At 55.2% G+C, this 18,937-nt stretch overlaps 1 protein-coding gene across 17 annotated transcripts in view; it reads right to left on the bottom strand.

Annotated features, from left to right (window-relative positions):
• Tns1 (tensin 1) overlaps nt 1-18,937 on the bottom strand; it is a 160,634-nt gene that overhangs the window by 28,993 nt on the left and 112,704 nt on the right. For 11 of the 17 annotated variants that reach the window (XM_048344790.1, XM_048344792.1, XM_048344781.1 and 8 more), the window contains 5 exons: nt 16,238-17,767; nt 11,193-11,273; nt 6,077-6,273; nt 5,022-5,097; nt 327-419 (listed from right to left, as the gene is read on the bottom strand). In XM_048344790.1, the coding sequence (XP_048200747.1) occupies nt 327-419; nt 5,022-5,097; nt 6,077-6,273; nt 11,193-11,273; nt 16,238-17,767 (1,977 nt within the window). The remainder of the gene's footprint in view (nt 1-326; nt 420-5,021; nt 5,098-6,076; nt 6,274-11,192; nt 11,274-16,237; nt 17,768-18,937) is intronic. The other 6 variants (XM_048344777.1, XM_048344778.1, XM_048344779.1 and 3 more) reach the window with 2 other exon arrangements.

Genomic DNA, 18,937 nt, shown 5'->3' with positions numbered 1-18,937 from the left:
TGCCAGGGATTCCGCTCAGGGCAGAGGCTGCTGGGTCACAGGCAGGGGCTCTGGTGTAGGATGGCAATGGCTGAACACGGGGACAGGCTTCTAACAGAGAGCTGGATGACTGCAATGAAGCCTCGAGGCAACAGTAAGGCAAGACAGCTGTAAAGGGATGTCACCCTATCCCCAGCAGTGCTACATGGCCACTGCCATCTCACCCCAGGAACACCCAGAGAAGCTCCACACTCTGGGGGTCCTCCCATCACGCCCCCTGCCCAGGATGCAAAGGCCTCTTCCCTCTCACCAACTGATCCCCACCTCCCTCCCAGCCAGCCACTCACCGCCTGTGGGGTGCAACAGGATATCTGCTGGGTTGTGGGGCTTCAGGCCCAGAGCAGACAGGGGTGTCTTAGCCAGACCAGGAGGTGAGCGTACTGTTTGGAAAGAAAAGGGGGAGACACCAGGAATGAGGGTGTAGCAATGAATGGGCTAGACAAGCTATAGTGGCCAGCCACAGGGAGGGGAGCATGCTGGTGGGGCTGGGCACTAGGGAGACAGCCCCCAAAGTCCCAGGTGCTCCCATTCCTTCCTCAGTCTCTGTGTTTCTCCATGCGTCAGCAGTTTAAAGGACAAAAGGAAAGTCAGGGAGCAATGTCTCTGTCCCAGACCTGACCCCAACCTTGAGGGAGTCATTTCTACCCCAGATACTTGGTTTCTCCCAACAGCCCAATAGCCCCTTTATGTTATAGGAGCTAATAGGATACATGTAGGATTCTTCAGATATCTCTGCCTTTCTCTAGAATAGTCTATCCTCCCTCCTACCCACCTCATGCCCCAGCACCTCTACTATACACACACACACACACACACACACACACACACACACACACACACACACACCCCTGCACATACATGCACACACACAGTGTTTGTAAACCTTGTACATGGATAGACTCAGGAGAGGACAGGTAGAAATGGAGTCTTACAAAAGTACAGAAAGGAAACAGAGATCACAGGCCAGAGCTCACCAGCCCTGAGATCGGAATAGCCCTCTGCCCCTTACGAATCCCAGCAGGCAAGAAATCCGTGTGGGGCCTGCAGAGAAGGAGAAGACCAGGCGGTGCCCCACTAGGAACACCAGCTTCCTGCACAAAGCCCGGGCTTGTCCTGAGCTGCCCATCTGGGTTACAAGTGTCATCTAACACACAAGGTCAGAGCAGGCCGCGGGCACAGCCGTGTGGCCTGGTCACGGGATGTCTCGGTGGCAGCTGCCTCCTCACACGGAAGAAAGGAAAGAAAGAAACTCTAGGTCTCCAACTGGGGAGCTCAGGCCCCTGGCAGAGGCCACAGCCCAAGGACACTACTACTGCTGCCCAGCGGCCTGGATGAGCTAGATGGGGGCCCTCCTGCTGCGCTCGACCCCCAGATGTCCAGTGGACAAATGATATACAAATATACCACTCCAAGTGCCAGGAAGTCCAGGCTTAGCTCCTCTGCCTACACCACCACCTCACCCCACTGCCTAATGTGGCATCTCGCTCACAGACACCCTTCAAGCTTCTAGAGATGTCTGCCAAACAAACCCTTCACCGAGTGGTACCATGGATGAAGGAATGCCCGCCCAGCCTGAGACTACTGTGCAGCTCCAGTTCATTCTGCATACGCCCATCTAGCAGGTCCGCAGAGGGCAGGGGACCCCGTAAGCAAAGACGAGGAGTGATGTAGTCCTTTCTGCCAAGGCGGGGAGGTGGGAGTGACACCAAAGCCAGGCAGCCCCCTCTGCTTCCTCAGAGAAGAATTCCTCACGTTTCTCCACCTTCCAGCCTCTCTCCCCAGCCCACTTGTTTATGAAGCCTCTGACTTACTCTTATCCCCGGGGGATAGAGAGAAAAGGGGAGAAATGAGCTCTTGTGCAGCCTCAATGGTTCAGACCACTCCACACTACCCTCAGGTTTGCCGGGCCCTAGGGTGAGTCAGTCTAGAGGCTCAAAATGGGGCAGCTTCGCCCATGGATGTGTAGATTGCCCAGGCCTGCAATCACTGAGTCCAAGATAGTGGCTATCAGCCCAATACTTGAGGTGAGTTGATCTGCTCTGAGATACACAGCTGAATTCAAGCTGTGTGCAGGAAGAATATAAAGTAGCTCTCTTTGGGGTTAATTTCTTTTTGTGCCAGTATGGGCCTGAACTCAGGGCCTGCATACTTGTTGGGGATTCATCTCGCCCTTCCCCCAGCCCTGGGGCAGTGTGGAAGGGAGCCACACCTATCTCCTTCTGGGTCCAGAACCAGAAGGGGTAGCTTTGAGACCATCCCCCACCATGCGCCAGTGAGCACGTGTGCTCCCCTTTCACGAGCTTTGCCCACAGGGCGGTACTATGGGAAGTGACATTAGCCCAAGAAGGAGGTCCTTGGGAGCTGCTCTTGGATGGACAAGCTCGCCAGCCTATCGCCAGCTCATGCTCAATCCTCGTCATCACTACTATATTACTGTGAGCCCCTCCCGATTAAATTGGATTGCTCTCCGAAGCGTCTCCAAGATCCGTCTGCGCCTGGCTTCCTTGGTGAGTAAGGAGGGAGGAAAAGGGGATCTCGTTCGGCCACGTGCACCTTAGGCTAGCCCATGTCCCTTCGCTCCACCTTGGCTGCCTGCTGGTCGGGTGCCCAGGGGAGGGTGAAAAGGGGAGCACTGATAAGGGAGTAAGCTTAGCATCCTCGCACCAGGGGAGGTAAATCTAGCCCGGCACATACTGATCCTTAGTTTTCATTTTTTTCCCACTCAAGGCAGGTGCTGTACCACTTGAGCTCTACTTCCAGCTTCTGGGTGATTACTTGAGATAAGCATCTCATGGACTTTCCTGCCTGGGCTGGCTTCAAACCACAATCCTCAGTTCTCAGCCTCCTGAGTAGCTAGGATTAACGGCATAAGCCACTGGTGGCCTGGCTATTTTGTTTTTGTTTTGTTTCGTGAAGACAGAGTCTCACTATGTAGCTCTATCTGGCCTCAAAGTCTCAATCCTCCTGCCTCAGCCTCCTAAGTGCTGGGATTATCAATGTTTGCTATCATGCCTGGATTATTTTTTTATATTAATCAAATCAGTATCTCAATAGCTTACATTGAAGTTAAGATAAAATGTATTCTTAAAATGTTTCTTTTTACATAATGGTACTTTCCAAAAGACTGTAAAAGTATTCTAATGACAACATTTCAGATTTTTTTTTCTTTTTTTTTGGTGGTACTGGGGATTGAACTCAGGGCCTTGCGCTTCAAGTATTGGAAGTCATGTCCCTAGCCCTTGCTAGTTTTTGTTCAAATAAGGTCTATTTTTACCCAGACTGGTCTCAAGATGCTCCTGCTTCTGTATCCTGGCTGGGTAGCAGGAATTCTAGTCATATAGCATCATGCCCTGTCTGATAAATATACGTTGCAAATTAATTTCACCAGTAAATTTCCTGTCACCCTTTTGCATGTGACTTCTGGAGAATGTCATTATTCTGTCTGCGCTGGGCAGCAGGAGCCACAGCTTCCAAGGCCTGCCGATCAGTCACAACTTCAACCTCACGTGTATCCAAGATGGCAGCCTACCCACATTCTACTGGCACATGGGCCAGGGTTGGTACCACCTCCCACCCCAGTGCAGAAAAGCCAGTTCCCAATAGATGCAGTCAATTCCAGCCCACCCTTCCTCACCCACCCCCACTCTCACAGAGGCAAAGAATGGCTCAACCTTAGGCCCAGCTCAGGAGCCTGAGTCTCTCCTGTTCTGACAGCCCAAAGCCTCTTGCATAAGCGAGCCTGAATCCCTCACACCCTGGTGTGGCTCGGCCACTGCATTTCCCACAACTACATCCCCTGGTTTGTTGGGGATTCATCTTGGCCTTAAGGGGGGAAGGGCGAGGAGAGCACTCCCGAGACGCCGCCCTTCCCCCAGCCCTGGGGCAGTGTGGAAGTGTGGGTCCAGAACCAGAAGGGGTAGCTTTGAGACCATCCCCCACCTCGCGCCAGCGAGCACGTGTGCTCCCTTTTCGCACGGGCTTTGCCCACAGGGCGGTACTATGGGAAGTGACATTAGCCCATGAGGGAGGTCCTTGGGAGCTGCTCTTGGATGGACAAGCTCGCCAGCCTATCGCCAGCTCATGCTCAATCCTTGTCATCACTACTATATTACTGTGAGTCCCTCCCAATTAAATCGGATTGCTCTCCGAAGCGTCTCCAAGATCCGTCTGCGCCTGGCTTCCTTGGTGAGTAAGGAGGGAGGAAAAGGGGATCTCGTTCGGCCACGTGCACCTTAGGCTAGCCCGTGTCCCTTCACTCCACCTTGGCCGCCTGCTGGTCGGGTGCCCAGGGGAGAGGGTGAAAAGGGGAGCACTGACAAGGGAGTAAGCTTAGCATCCCCGCACCGGGGGAGGTAAATCTAGCCCGGCACTGGTTCAGGATGGTTCCCGAATGAAAAGGGACACTGCCCACTCCTGAGCTCATCCAGGCCTTTTCTCTTGGCTGTCCTGGTGGGGGCCTGCCTCCACAATGAGTGTGACAGGGCTATAAATGACCCGCCGGTGCCTGAAGGCCAAGGGTGGATGGCACCGAGACTCTACCAGCCTGCCAGCCCAGGCCTGTGTGTCTCTAATGGAAGTCACATAGGCTGTCTGCAATGGAGGATCTTCCTAGACACAGACAGAAATAGGAGTTGGAAACAAGGGTGGGGCCAAGTCACAAAGAGTCACATTCGGGTGGTAGAAATGTCAAAAGATTCAAACAACGAAGTCCCAAGAATGAGAACCCAAGGCTCATGGTCAACCAGTCTGAAGGCTCAGACAGTGGCTGCCTCATCCTTAGGTGTGGGTAGAGACTATAGAGGACAACAGGGCATTGGAAGAAAAGAAGCGAGGATGAGGGTGGTGAGCCACAGAAGTGAGAAGCAAGAGATTCTAGGCCTGCCCGACATGCCTGGTGCACTCCTCCCTTGCACCCATACACAGGCCAAGACTGAGAGGAGGGGCTGAGGGGGTGGGAAGACAGGCTTCTCCAGGGTCCTTACCCCCACTGGGTGGTGGGCTGGTTGGGGAGGCTCCCTCCATCTCCTCGAAGGCCTCCTTGTAGCTGTGTAGATGGGGCTGCAGGAGAACAAAGGGGAGATCCCTGAGGAGAGGTTCTTTCCCCTCCAGATGACCTTGTCCATAGTCACACAGCACAATTCCCCTCCCGGCCTGACTCTCCCCCAGTGCTCCGGTGAGGGCTCCGGTGGAGATACGGGCCATGCACAGCCCCACAGCTGGGAGCATGTCTGTCTGTCGGCAAGGCTACTTCTGCCAATCGGAATTCAGGAGCACCTGCCATGGGAATATTTCAGAGCAGGGCCACAGAGGAGGGGCTGGAGGATGGACAGGAGATTTGGGTCTACCAGAAAGCAAGGGAGGAAAAAAACCGTGTGAAGGCCATTGCTGTCCAAAATGACTTCCAAGCATGGAAGTTACAAGGTCGCACAATATCATAAAGCGTGGCCCATGCTCCAACAGTATCAGAATCTTTCAGGATATATGCTTAAAATACAGGTTCCTGGGTCCCAACCCAGCCTCTGCAGCAGGACTTGGGAATCTAGAGTATGATCTGACTCCCCAGTGGTTTATACACACGTTGAAGTTCAAGACCCAGTGTCTCTATCTCTGGAAACATCTCAGAAAGACAAACATTTGAGCATGACAACTGAATCTTCCAAGAGATCCTTGATTTCTGGAAAGGACTCCAACACATTCCTGACAGTCTATCTGACCAGGTTTGGAGACTCATGTCACCTATGGCCTTCCCAGGATCCTGATCACCTACTCAAGGATTCTCTTTGGGACTCAAGATGGGAGCACTCATCCCAGCATTAATATATAAGGAGTAGGAACATAAAAGCTACTGCAGGGAGGAAATGGCCTCCCGATTCTACATGGCCAAGAAGAGACCTTAGGGAAGGATGTGCGGGGCGGGGCCAGGGGAGAGCCAATCGCTGACAAGGCTGACCACCAGGTGACAAGCTGAACGCTGGGTCCTGGAGATAGTCTATGGGCTCCACTGCTCTCTTAGAGCCCCAGCAGCTCACAGACTCACCTCTTTGGGCCGCCCTCCGGGATTGAGGGCGATGGTGAGAGCCAGCTCGGGGGAGACGCACTGGACAGGAGAGCGGACCCCAGGGCTGCGGGGGGATGTAGCTTCGGGAGACTGGTTCTCATACTGTCCCTCGCTGGCTGCCCGCCTCCGGAGTGGGGCTGGGGGCTCTGCAGGCTGCCTCTCCCGAGCCTGCACCCCTGAAGGAATGGCAGGGCAGGGAGGGCAATGAGCACATTACTTGACAAATGAGTGATTCCATCTAATCTCACACCCCCTCCACACACACATACACCTTTGAGAAGACAATGCCGGTACAGGGGCCAGACAGGATCTCCCTCCCCTTAGCATCTCCCTCAGTCTTCCTGGGCCCAACTCTGCTCCCATCCTAGAGGTTTCTCTGTGGGTTGGGGATCAGCTTTGCCCTGGGCTCAGCCTTCTGTAGGAATCTACTCCATGAAGAGTGGGGATCAGGAGCACAAGAGATTGATACAAGAAACAGATGTTCGCTCCTTCCAGCCCCTGGAGGCAGGGGGCCAAAGCTTCTAGACGAGGGATGGGAGGCAGGGAAGAGACTGTCTCCAAGGCAACCACATCAACCAACAAGCAACATGGAGCCCGTGGGGAAGAGCTCTTGGAAAGGACTCAATTGCATCATCTTGCAAATGGTGAAACAAAGGAACGACCAAGTCTTACTCGCTCTCACATCCTCTCCCCAACTGGCTGTTGGGAATGTTTCTGACCCTCTCTAGGGCCTTCTCCCCAACCTTCATCCAGTGTACCCCAAAGCCTCTTATCAACTTCCCCTTATCTGCGCACTCTCTCCTCTCACCCCAAGGTGGCAGAGGGCCCACCCTGCCCCTCCTCACAGAGAGAAGTCATGTGTTCCATCTGCCAGCTGGCTACACGTCCTATCCCAGGCCCACTGCATGGGCTGGGCATGCTGTCAGCCTCTCCCTCCTCCACTCCCTCCCACCCACTCTTCCTGCAGCTGGACTGAGGCATGGAACCCATTGCCTCATTGAGATGGCTCCCAGAATCCTAGAAAACTCACATCCTGGAGACCATGACCCAGCCCAGTGCCTTCATCACGAGGACTTACCAAAGGCCCTAAGTCACACAGGCTGGGGACCCGGAACATACATCTGGGACACGTGGGAGTGCGTGCATACATGTAGACACACATGCGCACACACACATCCATGCACGCGTGCACACCCACACACTGCTGGGCCCTAGGAATGTGCCAGTGCATGCAGGTAGGAATCAGTCCACCTCCTCAATCATCTTCCCATCTACAATGAGGTCTGCATATCCCAGCAGCCCCTGTGAGCCCCAAGCTGGCCCTACGGCAGCCATGATGAGGGTTGCCAGCTAGGAAACAAACCTTCCTTCTGGTCACAAGCAGTAGGCTGCTGGCTGCCAAGTTCACAGCTGATGTTCCGAGGGTGCCTCACACAGCCCCTGTGACACACATTCATACGACCCCAAGATGAGGGGACTCCCAGAGCCCGTAATGCGTATCTGTGTGCTGACGCAGACGCTGTGGAGGAATGGGCCTGGGGTCCCCACATGGGCTGTCATTCAAGTCGTACCACTCCCCGCCAACTCAACTGATACTCTTGCAAACTGTTGAAAGTGAAGAGGCCCCTAACTGCAGACTGTCCTGATTTGCAAGCAGGAGCTAGTAGAAACATCCACCAGGAGTGGAGGAGGGAGTGTGTGGCTTGGGGGTAGGGGAGCCATGCTGGCCACCTCCACTAAGCCCAGGCTCCCAGGCCTTGGAGGGCGTCCGTTGTGCTGTGCCAGCACCTCGGCCAGACCTGTGGAAGGATGCCTTCAGCCTCAGCCACGCATCCTCCTTCCTCCCACAGCCCCTGACCCACACTCAGTCCTCTGGGGAATGTGGACCAGAGCTGCTGCTGGCTTCGTTCCTGGCACAAACATCAGAGGGAAACAGACCCAGCCATTGATGTTCTAACAATGCTGTGACAGACGAGGATGGCTGGAGTAGGGCGCTGGTCGCAGTTCCGGCCTCGCCTACCTCAGTAGCCTCATTCCTGGCGGCTTCTCTGCCTTGCAAGGGAATGACCTGGTTCCCTATTTGGAGATCTGAGGCTTCCGTTCTGCCTACAGAAAAAGGGACTGGTTCCCTCGGAGGCAGCCCTGGGAGCTGAGGTGGCCCGTCGGGTGGGGCTTACCACAGGTGGAGGGGGTCACGCGACCCTGCCCAGGACAGCCAGTCACTACCAAAGAGTGCACCCAGCCTTCTGGTGGATTTCCTCCCCTGGCTGCCAAATGCCAACAAGTCCTGACCAGGGCCAGGGAGGAAGGATCAAAAGACCACCAAAGAGTCAAGGAGCTGCAGGACAGAGCCTCCCCCGCCCCCACACTCCACCCCCTCACCCCCCGGCCAGCCCCCTGGAGAGGGTTGCCAGGGTACCCCATGACAGCAGTGGCCCGTCGCGGCCACTCATTCTCTCAACACAGTGTCCCACTGTTGTCCCCCTTGGCAAGCCCAGTACTACCCTAGAAAGTCCGGAGAGCCCCTATTCTCCCCACCCTCTCGCTTTCGTCTCTCTAAGGGAGGAGGTCGCGGCATGGAGGAGAGAGAAGAGAGCGCCATTGTTCCTTAGCCAAGCAGAGATGCCTGGACACAAGCTGAAGGCCAGTGTCAGAGAGAGAAAGAGAGAGAGGGGGAGAGAGAGAGAGAGAGAGAGAGAGAGAGAACAACCCTCTCTCATCCCATAGACTGGCCGTCATAAAAACAGGCCTGCTCCCCAGCACCACCCTCCACCTGGACGTCCTCAGTCCCCAACCCCATTCTCCCTCTCAGGGCCTCTCTCCTACACACACACAAGCAGAGGCAGGCACACACACATGTGCGGGCACCCCCCCCCCCAACAGAAGGGCAGCAGGGCACTAGGACAGTAGAGTCCTAGGGGGCCTTCAGCCCCTCTACAGTCAGCCCCTACAGATCCCTGCAAGAAATGAGGGGCCCAGAGGAAGAAAGGATGAAAGAGGAACTCTGGAAGGTTCTCCCAGCCCAGCTGGAGAGCCATGCCTTCTATCCTAGGAGCCTGAGGAGCAGGAAGCCCTGAAAGATCATGACACCCCAATGTCAGAGAGCCTGCCTTGTCCTCTGGGGCTGGCATTGGGCTCTACTGCCCTGTGAGAATTACTGTCAGCTCAGCCAGAGACTGCCACACAGCCCAGAAGTCAGGACCGGTGCAGAGGTCAGTGCCACTGCCAAGGACCGACACTGTGCCATCGGGATGGTGTTGCTCCTAGGAGAACAGCTCTCTGCCCTGGGCTCCCCTCACAAGAATGGACTGTCACCTGATACACACACTTGCACATGTGCAAATGCACACACACACACACACACACACACACACACACACACTGCAATCCTGGAAGCTGAAGTCCTGACACCTATCACTAAAATACCCTCTGGAAAAGCACTTCCCCCACACCCAGCCACATAGACAAATACCCTGGTATCTTCACAGGCCCCCCAAAAGGTCCCAGGCTAGTCACCCCCCACCCCCCACAGACCCAACTCTTCTTTCCAGCCTTCCAATTTCCAAAAGACTGGATCGCTCAGCTCCAGACGGCAGGACTGGGTATCCGACGGCATGCCCAGGCTCCGGAAGTGAGAGGATCCAGGAGGAAGGCCACCTGCTGGACCAGGGCACCAGAAAGCCACACGGCGACCACACTAGCAGCCCCAGGGCAAGCCATGCCAGCTCCCCTCGGGACAGGATCTCTCCACCCAGACCCTGAATCACTGTACTCCCCACCACTGGGCTGAGAGGAGGGCTGAAGGGGAGGGGGGGAGGAGGAAGAGGAGGAGGAGGAGAGGAGGAGGAGGAGGAGGAGGAGGAGGAGGAGGAGGAGGAGGAGGAGGAGGAGGAGGAGGAGGAGGAGGAGGAGGGGAAAAGGAGTCTGCCTGAGCCAGCCCTCCATTATCCATCCATGAATCAGAACAATCAAAGACTAGAAGGCACTGCCATTGTGGTCCATGATTCCCACAGCCCCTCAGCCTCTTCCTGGAGCTGCTCAAGGCCATGGCATTTGGGTTGGCTGAGTACAAGTCTCTCAGACAGCAGCCTCCAGGTTCAGAGATGGAGGCAAAGACCTGGGGATTCCTTCCCTAGGTCTAAGACCCTAAGGTCCTGCTTTTTCTAAGAGGCTGGGAGTTGATGTGAGTGGACATCATTGCCTCAAATAAAAAAAATAAAAATAAAAAACAGTGGGGGCACTGGTGGCTCATGCCTGTAATCCTAGCTACTCAGGAGGCTGAGATCTGAGCATCTCAGTTGGAAGCCAGCTGAGCAGGTACGTTCAAGAGACTCTTACCTCTAATTAACTACTCAAAAAGCAGGAAGTGGCGCTGTGGCTCAAGTGGTAGAGTTTTAGCCTTGAGCGAAAAAGCCAAAACACTGTGCCCAGGCCCGGAGTTCAAGCTCCAGTAGTGGTACAAAAATAATAATAACAATTTCTAAAAGAAGAAGCAGGACCCTGATGCAGGACTGCCACACCACTGAGCAAAATGTACATGGTGGGACTTGAACCTCTATTTCCAGATTAGGAAAATGAACCCCAAAGAATTAAGAAACTCCACAGGGCACAGAGCAGGGCACAGGCAGGATCAGAGCCACAACCCAAGCCTCTGGGGTCCCCTGTCCCCAAGGTGTGCTATGCTCATGAGTGGCCAGATCAGTGGGAGCTGGGCTACCCACCACTCCTTGTCCGGTGCCTTGTGTCCCCGCACAAAGCCCAGCCTGGCTCCTTGACAGAGACCTGGCCCTGCAGCCCAGGCTGTCCACCTGAGTGAGAGGCCAGTGAGAACTGTCAGTGAGACCTCACCCGGGAGGCCTGTGTCCCCACGGGGGACCCTGAAAGCTCAGGCCAAGCTGAAAGCATACAGCCGCGCAGGAGGGAGCCTGGGCTCATGCAGGGTGGAGAGGGGAAATGGGCAAAGGGAGAGGAAAGAACAAGAAGAGATGTAAAGGGGACAACTACTATAGAAGGACAGGAGAGAGGGAAGGAGGGAAAGAGCAGGAGGGAAGGGAACAAGAGCTACCAATGGAAAAGGGAAAGGGGAGAGATTAACCAGAAAGCGAGGAGGCTCGGTGGAGAGGAGGGGGCCGGAAGCTGCCCCTTTGAGCCAAGCCCTGCAGTTTGGCATTGTATGCTGCCCACCCGCACCCCAGGGGAGCCGGCAGGAGGGGAGGCAGGCAGGAGGGACATACCAGGCAAAGCCAGTGCCCCACCAAAGGCACAGAGAACAGGTGGACACGGGCACAAGGGGGTGGGGTGGGGGAGGCAGAGGACAAGGCATTAAACAAGACGAAACAAAACAAAAACAAAGAGAAAATTAAGATTAGTGGATGTTCTGCCTGGGGGTCTGGGCCACACACTGGCGGGAGGAGGGGAATGGGACAAGAAGAGAGGGTCGCTCGGAGTCACGTTCCTCACAGAGCCCTGGGCCCCCCTAGTTTCTAACCCAACAGTGAGAGAAGAAGATGGCAGCCCGGGACCAGAGATTTCAGTTATGTCACTCCTCCCTTTCCTTCCACCTCACCCCCAGCCTGGCCCCCACCATCTTCCTTTCTCTCTTGTGTCAACTGCCTCTTGGGACAGGGAGTCCTTGGCTGTCAGAGACCGGGGGTGCCCCGCCAAGCATCGCTCTGCCCCTCAGTCCCACTGTCCAAACCTCCTCACTCCCCGCTCCAGGGCCCGGGCCTGCACCTGCACAGGGCTCTCTCCTCCCCAAGCCACAGTGTCTCCCTCATAGACTCCTGACCATTCCTAGGCTCCACAGGCCTAGCAAGCCCGGGGTGTCCCTGGTGAGCTGGATCCCTCTAATCCAGCCCCCCCCCCAACACACACACTTCTCACCAGCTCAGTAAGAAGCCTCCCTAGTGTTTACTGAAGCCAAGAACCTGCCTTTGTCCCTGCCTTTCCTTTTCTTCTCACTGTCTTGTCCCATCTGTCCCTAAGTCTTGTTGGCTTCACTTGTAAAATGTTTCCACAATCTTCTCCCCATCCCCACCGCTCCCTCCCTGATCAATAGCAGCAGCCTCCAACCTTGTCTCGCCCTCCCCTTCCATCCTGGACACACTGGTCCTTTGAAGAGCAAGCCAAATGATGTCACTCCATGGACCGAAGCCTTTCCAGGGCTTCCCATGCCACACAGAGCAAAAACCAAAGTCCTCAGGATCCAACTGTAAGCCAGTTCCGACCCTGTTCTCTTTCCAGCCATACCAGCACATTTCTCCTCTAGGCCCTTTATACTCCCTATTTTACAGTGCACATTCCCTTCCTGCCCAAGAAATCTCTGACCATCCCATATCAAATGCAACACACACACACACACACACACACACACACCCTTTCCATCCCTCATTGGCACTCCCTTTGTTATCTCTATGGAGCTGAGCAGCCATCTGAAATACCTATCTGTTGGCTTCTTTGGGCCATGTCTGACTCTGCCGCAGGGAAAGGTGTTATGCACTACTTACCACCCTTTCTTCCAGAGCCTAGGTAAGTAAGTTGCACAGATGCAAGGCGGCAGCCTGCCTTGCCATGTTGAATGGGCCTTGGACTCAGCCCTATGTACAGAATAATTTTTTTTTTAAAGAAAGTGGTTTCCCACGCCCGCTCTGAAGGAGTGACTTGAATATTCCTTTCTATATTTATCATCCTTTGTATCTTCATAAAGAGATATCAGAGCTCCCGGCTGGGCTTCACGTATCCCCCTGGGCTGGTAGGTCCATCCCTTCACTGGCTCAGAGACTTCATTCCATCCATCTCAGTCACTCCTGCCTTCTCCATCTTCCTCCTCCACCCTCCTTGTCATTGACCTCCAAAACATTCGCATTCTACCAACAATTCCCAAGACTAATCTACCCGCCCTCTTTAACTCCTGCACTCCCCCCTCCCCCGCTCTCCCTCTTTCTCTCCCCCCCCCCCCCGACCTTTTATCAAAAAACCACTCCAAAGCATGTTCGGCAGGCTGTCTTCACTTCCTCCCTACTCCCTCCTCAATCCCTCCGTCAGCCCCTCGGAGGCTCTTTCTCCTCCCCAAATCCTTCAATCCCTTGACTTTGGATGGCCATTGCCCTCCTCTCTGCCACCACCCTTGCTCACATCCTTTCAGCCCAGCCCCCACCCTCCCACATAGCTACCCTCCCCAGCTCCAACACAGAGACCTTGCCACACCCACAACTCACCCTCCACTCCAAAATCCACACACAGCTCTCCCCACCCAGCTCTGCCCCAATTCCAGACTCGAGGGAGTATCACCGTGCGCTGTGCCTACTCCAGCGCCTTCCTCCTCCCCCTCTATTGGGTTAAGGGGGACCCCCATTCGATCATGTTCCCGATAGCCCTCACCCACCATAGACAACGGATTTGTGGCTGCCTTGGCTCTGCCCCCACCCTACCCATGACATCACTAGGTCTTTCCCATGCTCGTGGTCAGCACCCTAATCTAGGGCTCCCTGACCAGGCCTGGCTCATAAGCTCTAAGCATCTCCCCTTCAAAGTCACACCCACTTTGCATTCTTCCTGCCTAGAGCTATCAGATGTATCTGCTAGAAACCACAGGTCTGCCCATGGCTCATCCTCCTGATGAATCCACCTAATGGCCACCTACATCAATGCTAGGTAAACCACAGTTTGGTCACTGAAGAACATCCCGATGCCAGGCACCAGCTGCTCACGCCTAAAATCCAAGCTACTCAGGAGGCTGAGACCTGAGAATCAAGGTTTGGAGCCTCTCCCTCCAGAGAAGATAAATTGGAAAGACTTACAGCCAATTAACCAGCAAAACGTAGGATACAAAGTCACTCAAGTAGTAGAGCACCAGCTGTGAGTGAAATGGCTGAGAGAGGTGAAGGTTCTGAGTTCAAGTGTGAGCCGGGTCCTTCCTGAATCTCCCTGTCACAGCCTACAATGCTGTCCATCCACTCTCAGCCCGGCAGACACTTGCTGTGCTTTCCTGTCCTCATCATGGGCCTGCTTTGTCCAGGGACCTGGTCCACTTAGAGAACACTTCCATCTCCCATGGCTTGGTTCAACCATGCCCCATGCAGCCTCCTCAGCCTCTCTAGCTCTCCACTTCTCTTCCCCAGATCTTTCTCCATCCCTCTTATTACAAAGGAATGGGGCTTCTTCTCTTCTTTTTTCTTCTTGGGATTGGTTTTGCTTTGTTTGATTTCAGTGCTGGCCATCTAAAGCCTTGTACATGCAAGGCAAGTGCTCTACCATTGAATTACATCCCTAGACCATAAGTTTAAAATTCCAGGTTCTTTCTCTCTCCTAAAATGCTAGACTCCTGAAAGATAAGTCCCATATCTGACTTCCAACCTGCATTGTAATTTCTATCAGGAGAGTCCATCATTCACAAAGGAAGTGTCTAGAGACACACACCATCAGTCTAGTCACAGAGCAGAACTTCAGACACCTCCACTGGACTCCCAACTCCAACTCTTATTATTTCATTGTCTTCTTTGTTGCACTAGATGAGACTTCCAATTCAGTATTAGATGATAAGGATGATAATGTTAAATAATAGTGATTTTGATACTTACGTTGCCCATCCTTAAGTGTGATGTGTACTACAAATGGATCCACTCTTTCTCAAACTAGGAAAGTTGCATCCTAGCTTTTAAGACTCAAGCTACAATAAGAGCATTAAAAGGAGGATTGCATTTCTAGAAAACAATAAAACCAGAAGGAAAACAGTTCCTGCTGACAAAGCAGCCAGGGAGGTTCCCTCATGCCAGGGACCTAGATGTGTTTGTGGGTCAACACAAGCCACAGCCCCATCTAGAACATGTCACCCCCAGAGGCACAGAGTTGGTTCTGGGTCCTGACATGGGGAAAGCAATGATATGCTGCTCACCGATGCCTTAGAAAGCGAGGCCCTGACTGCCGGCTTCCTTGGTGTAAATATGTCTGCTACTGCAGGCCACTTAGAGTGGAACTGGGGATTCTCTGCTCTGAAGGGCAAGGGCAGAGCACCCATGCCCCCACACCCAGTCCTGAGCCCAACTCCAGAGCCAGCTGGCCTTCTGAGCTGCTTCCCCTAAACCATGGCCCATCCCCAGGGAGGGCATCTCCCTCCCTCCTTGCAGCTGGCACGGTGACTCAGCGTCCCCTAAATTTAGGAAAAGGGTGGAGGGCAGAGCCAGCTGATCTTCTTCCCCGGGAGCTCCTACCACCCTGTCAGCTGAGGGGCGGGGCACAAGGCCCACCTCTCCCAGTCCCAGTTTCTGGGCCACCCTTGCCCTAGGCCCTACCTCACAACAAAAGGACTTCCTGCTCAGATTCTCTGTCCTGGTAGACCAGCAGAAAGTGAGGCCAGTGGGTTGTCTCTCCTGGGCTGGATACTCATTTTCCTCCCACATTTTCCCCCCAATAGGTTCTTCACACTGTCTTCTACTCTCCCCTCTCTCCAACTAGCTTTCTGGATCTCTCTGGTATGAAAAGGAGCTTTGTTTCCCATGCTGAGTTGGTCCTTGACCAAGAAAGGAGACCTTTCCCCAATGACAAAATTCCTTAAAGGCCCCCTGGAGGATGAATATCAGACTGAACTGAGCTCGGGGACTTTGGGATACCCTGAGGGCCTCTGGGAAATCCTAAGAGAAAACCAAGTCCACAGAGCCCCTCCCAACGCCCACCCCCTGCACCCCTACCCCCACCATCTCCATGCCTGTCATGAAGGTTTGAAGTCGGAAGCTGGAGCATGGCAGGCAGGCAGTCCCTTAGAAAGTCTGTACTCTGGCCACCAGAAAGCTTGCCTTGATTGCCTTAGGCTTTGCATTCCCAAGGTGTTAGGGGCCTTAGTCTCACTATCGAGATAGCACCATGCCCTCTGTGGGAGCAGCCTGTGTACCTATTCCTTGGCCACACGGTAAACTTCCTGAAGCCGGGAACTGAGAGATATTGATTTCTGAGTCTACATGTCTGGTTTGGTTCCTAATAGGCAATCAATGCAGGAAAAGATGGCTGGGTGCACTCTCCCGCAACCTGCAGGGCTGCAGAGGGGACACCACTCTGCTGTACCTCCTTACCCTCCCAGACCACAGAAGGAAGGGGTAGGGGAAGAAAGAGGGGAAATCTAACTCATGGGGTCCCCAAGGCTCTTACCTGCCACCCGGTGGGCCACCAGCCCTTCCAGGTTCAGTGGCTCTTCCTCTGGGGTTCGGGAGGGGTCTGACGTTGCTTCCTTTGGTGGGAGCTGAGGCTGAGCTGTGAGGCCGGGGAGCGAGGCCGGGGGCTGCTGGGGCCCTGCAGGGCTGTGTGTGAAGGTGGATGGGGAGGGGGCAGCTGGGCTCTGGGGACGGAAACTCTGGTTGGCCCCAGCTGGACACGACTGATAATCATAAGGCGTGTAAGACCTGCCAGTTGTGACAGGCTCGGGGGTTCTGGTGGCATGCCCGCTGGGAATGTAGCCAGATCTGGACTGGGTGAGTGGATGGGACTGGCGGGAAGACCCGGAGAAGGGCTGGGAGGAGAGCGGGGAGGCCCCCGGCCAGGCCCCAGGGACGCTCTGGGACTTGTGCAGGGGGGCAGCCGTGGAGGTGGGCTCCAGGTCCAGCATCAGCAGATTGAGGGTCTCGATGGACTGCTCGATCTCCTGCTGGGAGGCCGCCCTGGGGAACTCGGGGAGAGCAGGGGTGGGGGGTTCTGCCGGTGGCTGGGGGCTGGGTCTGCTGCCTGGAAGACTCTCCAGCTGGCGGGGAGGCGGGCGAGGCTGCGGCGGCTGCTGCTGCTGCTGCTGCCATGAATTCAGGCCCCTCTGCACGGCCTCCCGGCTGCTGCCCCCACGGGCTGGAGCAGGGGGCAGCTGGGGCTCCACATCCGGAAAGGACTGAGAGCGGAACATGCCGCTGGGGTCATGGCCATAGTGGGAGGCGGACACCGGCTGTGGCCAGGCTGAGTGGAGCCCCTCACGCTGGTAGCCAGCTAAGCCCTCCTGTGCGGAGTAGGAGGGCTTCATGGGGGCCATGCGGCTGGCATGGGCCGGTGCTGCCCGGCTGGCTGACTCATAGGGGTAGCCCCCACCATTGACCAGAGGTTCTCCAGGGTATGGCTTGTCCAGACCATTGGTGAGTGGGGACAGAGCCTCGGGGTAACCTCCTTCACTGATGTTGGTGACCCCATCCAGGGAAGACAGAGTGCCCATACTGCCCCCACTGTGCCCATCCTGGTTGGGCAGCTCATCGTCCAGGATGTCTGTCTCTCGCTCAGATGCCAAGGTGCCACCGTTGACATGAACCTGGGCCGGCACAACATGGCGGCCTGAGGCGGGCCCAGCCGGGCCCCCCGCTGCGCGGGACCTGAGGTGCGGCGAGTGGTACATAGCACCTTGTTTCTCTCTCTCTAAGCCAAAGCCACTGAGCAGGCGGTCCAGCTCCTGCTTCTCCTGGGGACTCAGGGAAGTGGGGACGCTGGCAGTCCCCAGGCCAGGCTCATCGGTCTTGTCTGTCTTGGTGGAGGCGGTAGAGTTGCCTGAGTCGCTGCTCACAGACAAGGTGTGCTCCACGTGGTTGGGTGTAGCTGACAGGGCAGGGCGAGTGGCAGCCACTACCCCGGTAGTGCCATTCAGGGAATCTTTCTTCTTCACCTTGGCATACAGGCTCCCATCCAGTGGCCCATGGGTGTGTCCCACCACCTCTGCAAGACAGGGCAGGGCAAGGGGGAGACAGCAGGCAGCAGACATTAGTGGCAGGCAGGGGGACATCCGCCATGCTCCCAAGAAAGGAGCTAAGAGCTCCCATTTTCCCGATGCCAAACCCTCATCTGAGAAAGCAAAAGAAAAGGACCAGGAGCCCTTCTCCAGGCTTTCCGACAGAGCCTTCACCGACACCCAGCTTCAGGCCAGACAGCAATGCTAAGGACTAAGCACATCACTCCACTTCCAAGCCCAGCTCTGGTGTTTCACCAGCTTCTCAAACACGTGTGCGGGGGGTGGGGGGGCTCAACTATTCCCTGGGCCTCGGTGTCCTTGTCTGGGCAAAGGAATCACGGTGAGCTCCACGAAATGGCCAATACTCAGTGCATACACGAAGCTTCACACTGAAATGAGCGGACATACATCATGTGCTGAGACCTCTGACCCTCTACATGGAGATATCAGCATCTGGGAATCATGGCCAGCAATTCCTGAAGGGTGAAATCCAAAATATAACCAGCTCCCTCCTCAACTCCATTTCACAAAGCTTGCCTCTAATTCCTAGAATTCCTGCGTTGGGTTAGTTAGAAGCAGAGGCCAGGAGACGCAGGCATTGCCCGACCACACAGGGAGGTGCAAGCATGGTGCTTCAAGCATCCTCTAAGGGCAGCCTTCACCCCAGGTTGCTGGAGAGAGCCTAGGAGGGCAGTAGAGGGGCTGTGAGGGGTTGGGGGTGGGAGGTGGGGGCGTGGCGGGTGCAGGAAAAAGGCAGACTGAGGTTCTCTTAGACAAACTTGTTCTGGAGCCTCTACAGTTTGTCCCAACGCAAATAATTTTCTAAGGCTGTTCAGACAATACCATTCAGCCCATGCACTGTCATTTCCAGAGGCGTTTCCCTGGGCTTCCCCGCCATGGTGCCCTCTTCACAGACCCCAATCCTGCCACCAACAAGCAGCCCTACCACCCAAGCCTCCGCAGAGATGGGCGCAAGAGACAGGAAGATGGGAGGGATGCAGCAAGCCCACCAAATTGAGTGTCCAGATCACCATTGCTCAGGACCCCCGGAAGACCCAGGCGGAGGTGGAGCTCTGTAAGACAGCAGTCTGCATGACAAAGGGGAGCAGCTCTGCCTGGGAGGGAGAGGTGGCATGAGGGTGGGGGCTTTGGATCCA

Source organism: Perognathus longimembris, chromosome 4 (assembly GCF_023159225.1).
Source record: "Perognathus longimembris pacificus isolate PPM17 chromosome 4, ASM2315922v1, whole genome shotgun sequence".
Classification (NCBI taxonomy): Eukaryota; Metazoa; Chordata; class Mammalia; order Rodentia; family Heteromyidae; genus Perognathus; species Perognathus longimembris.
The sequence above is the reverse complement of the archived record's forward strand: the minus strand, read 5'-3'. Positions and strand labels throughout refer to the sequence as shown.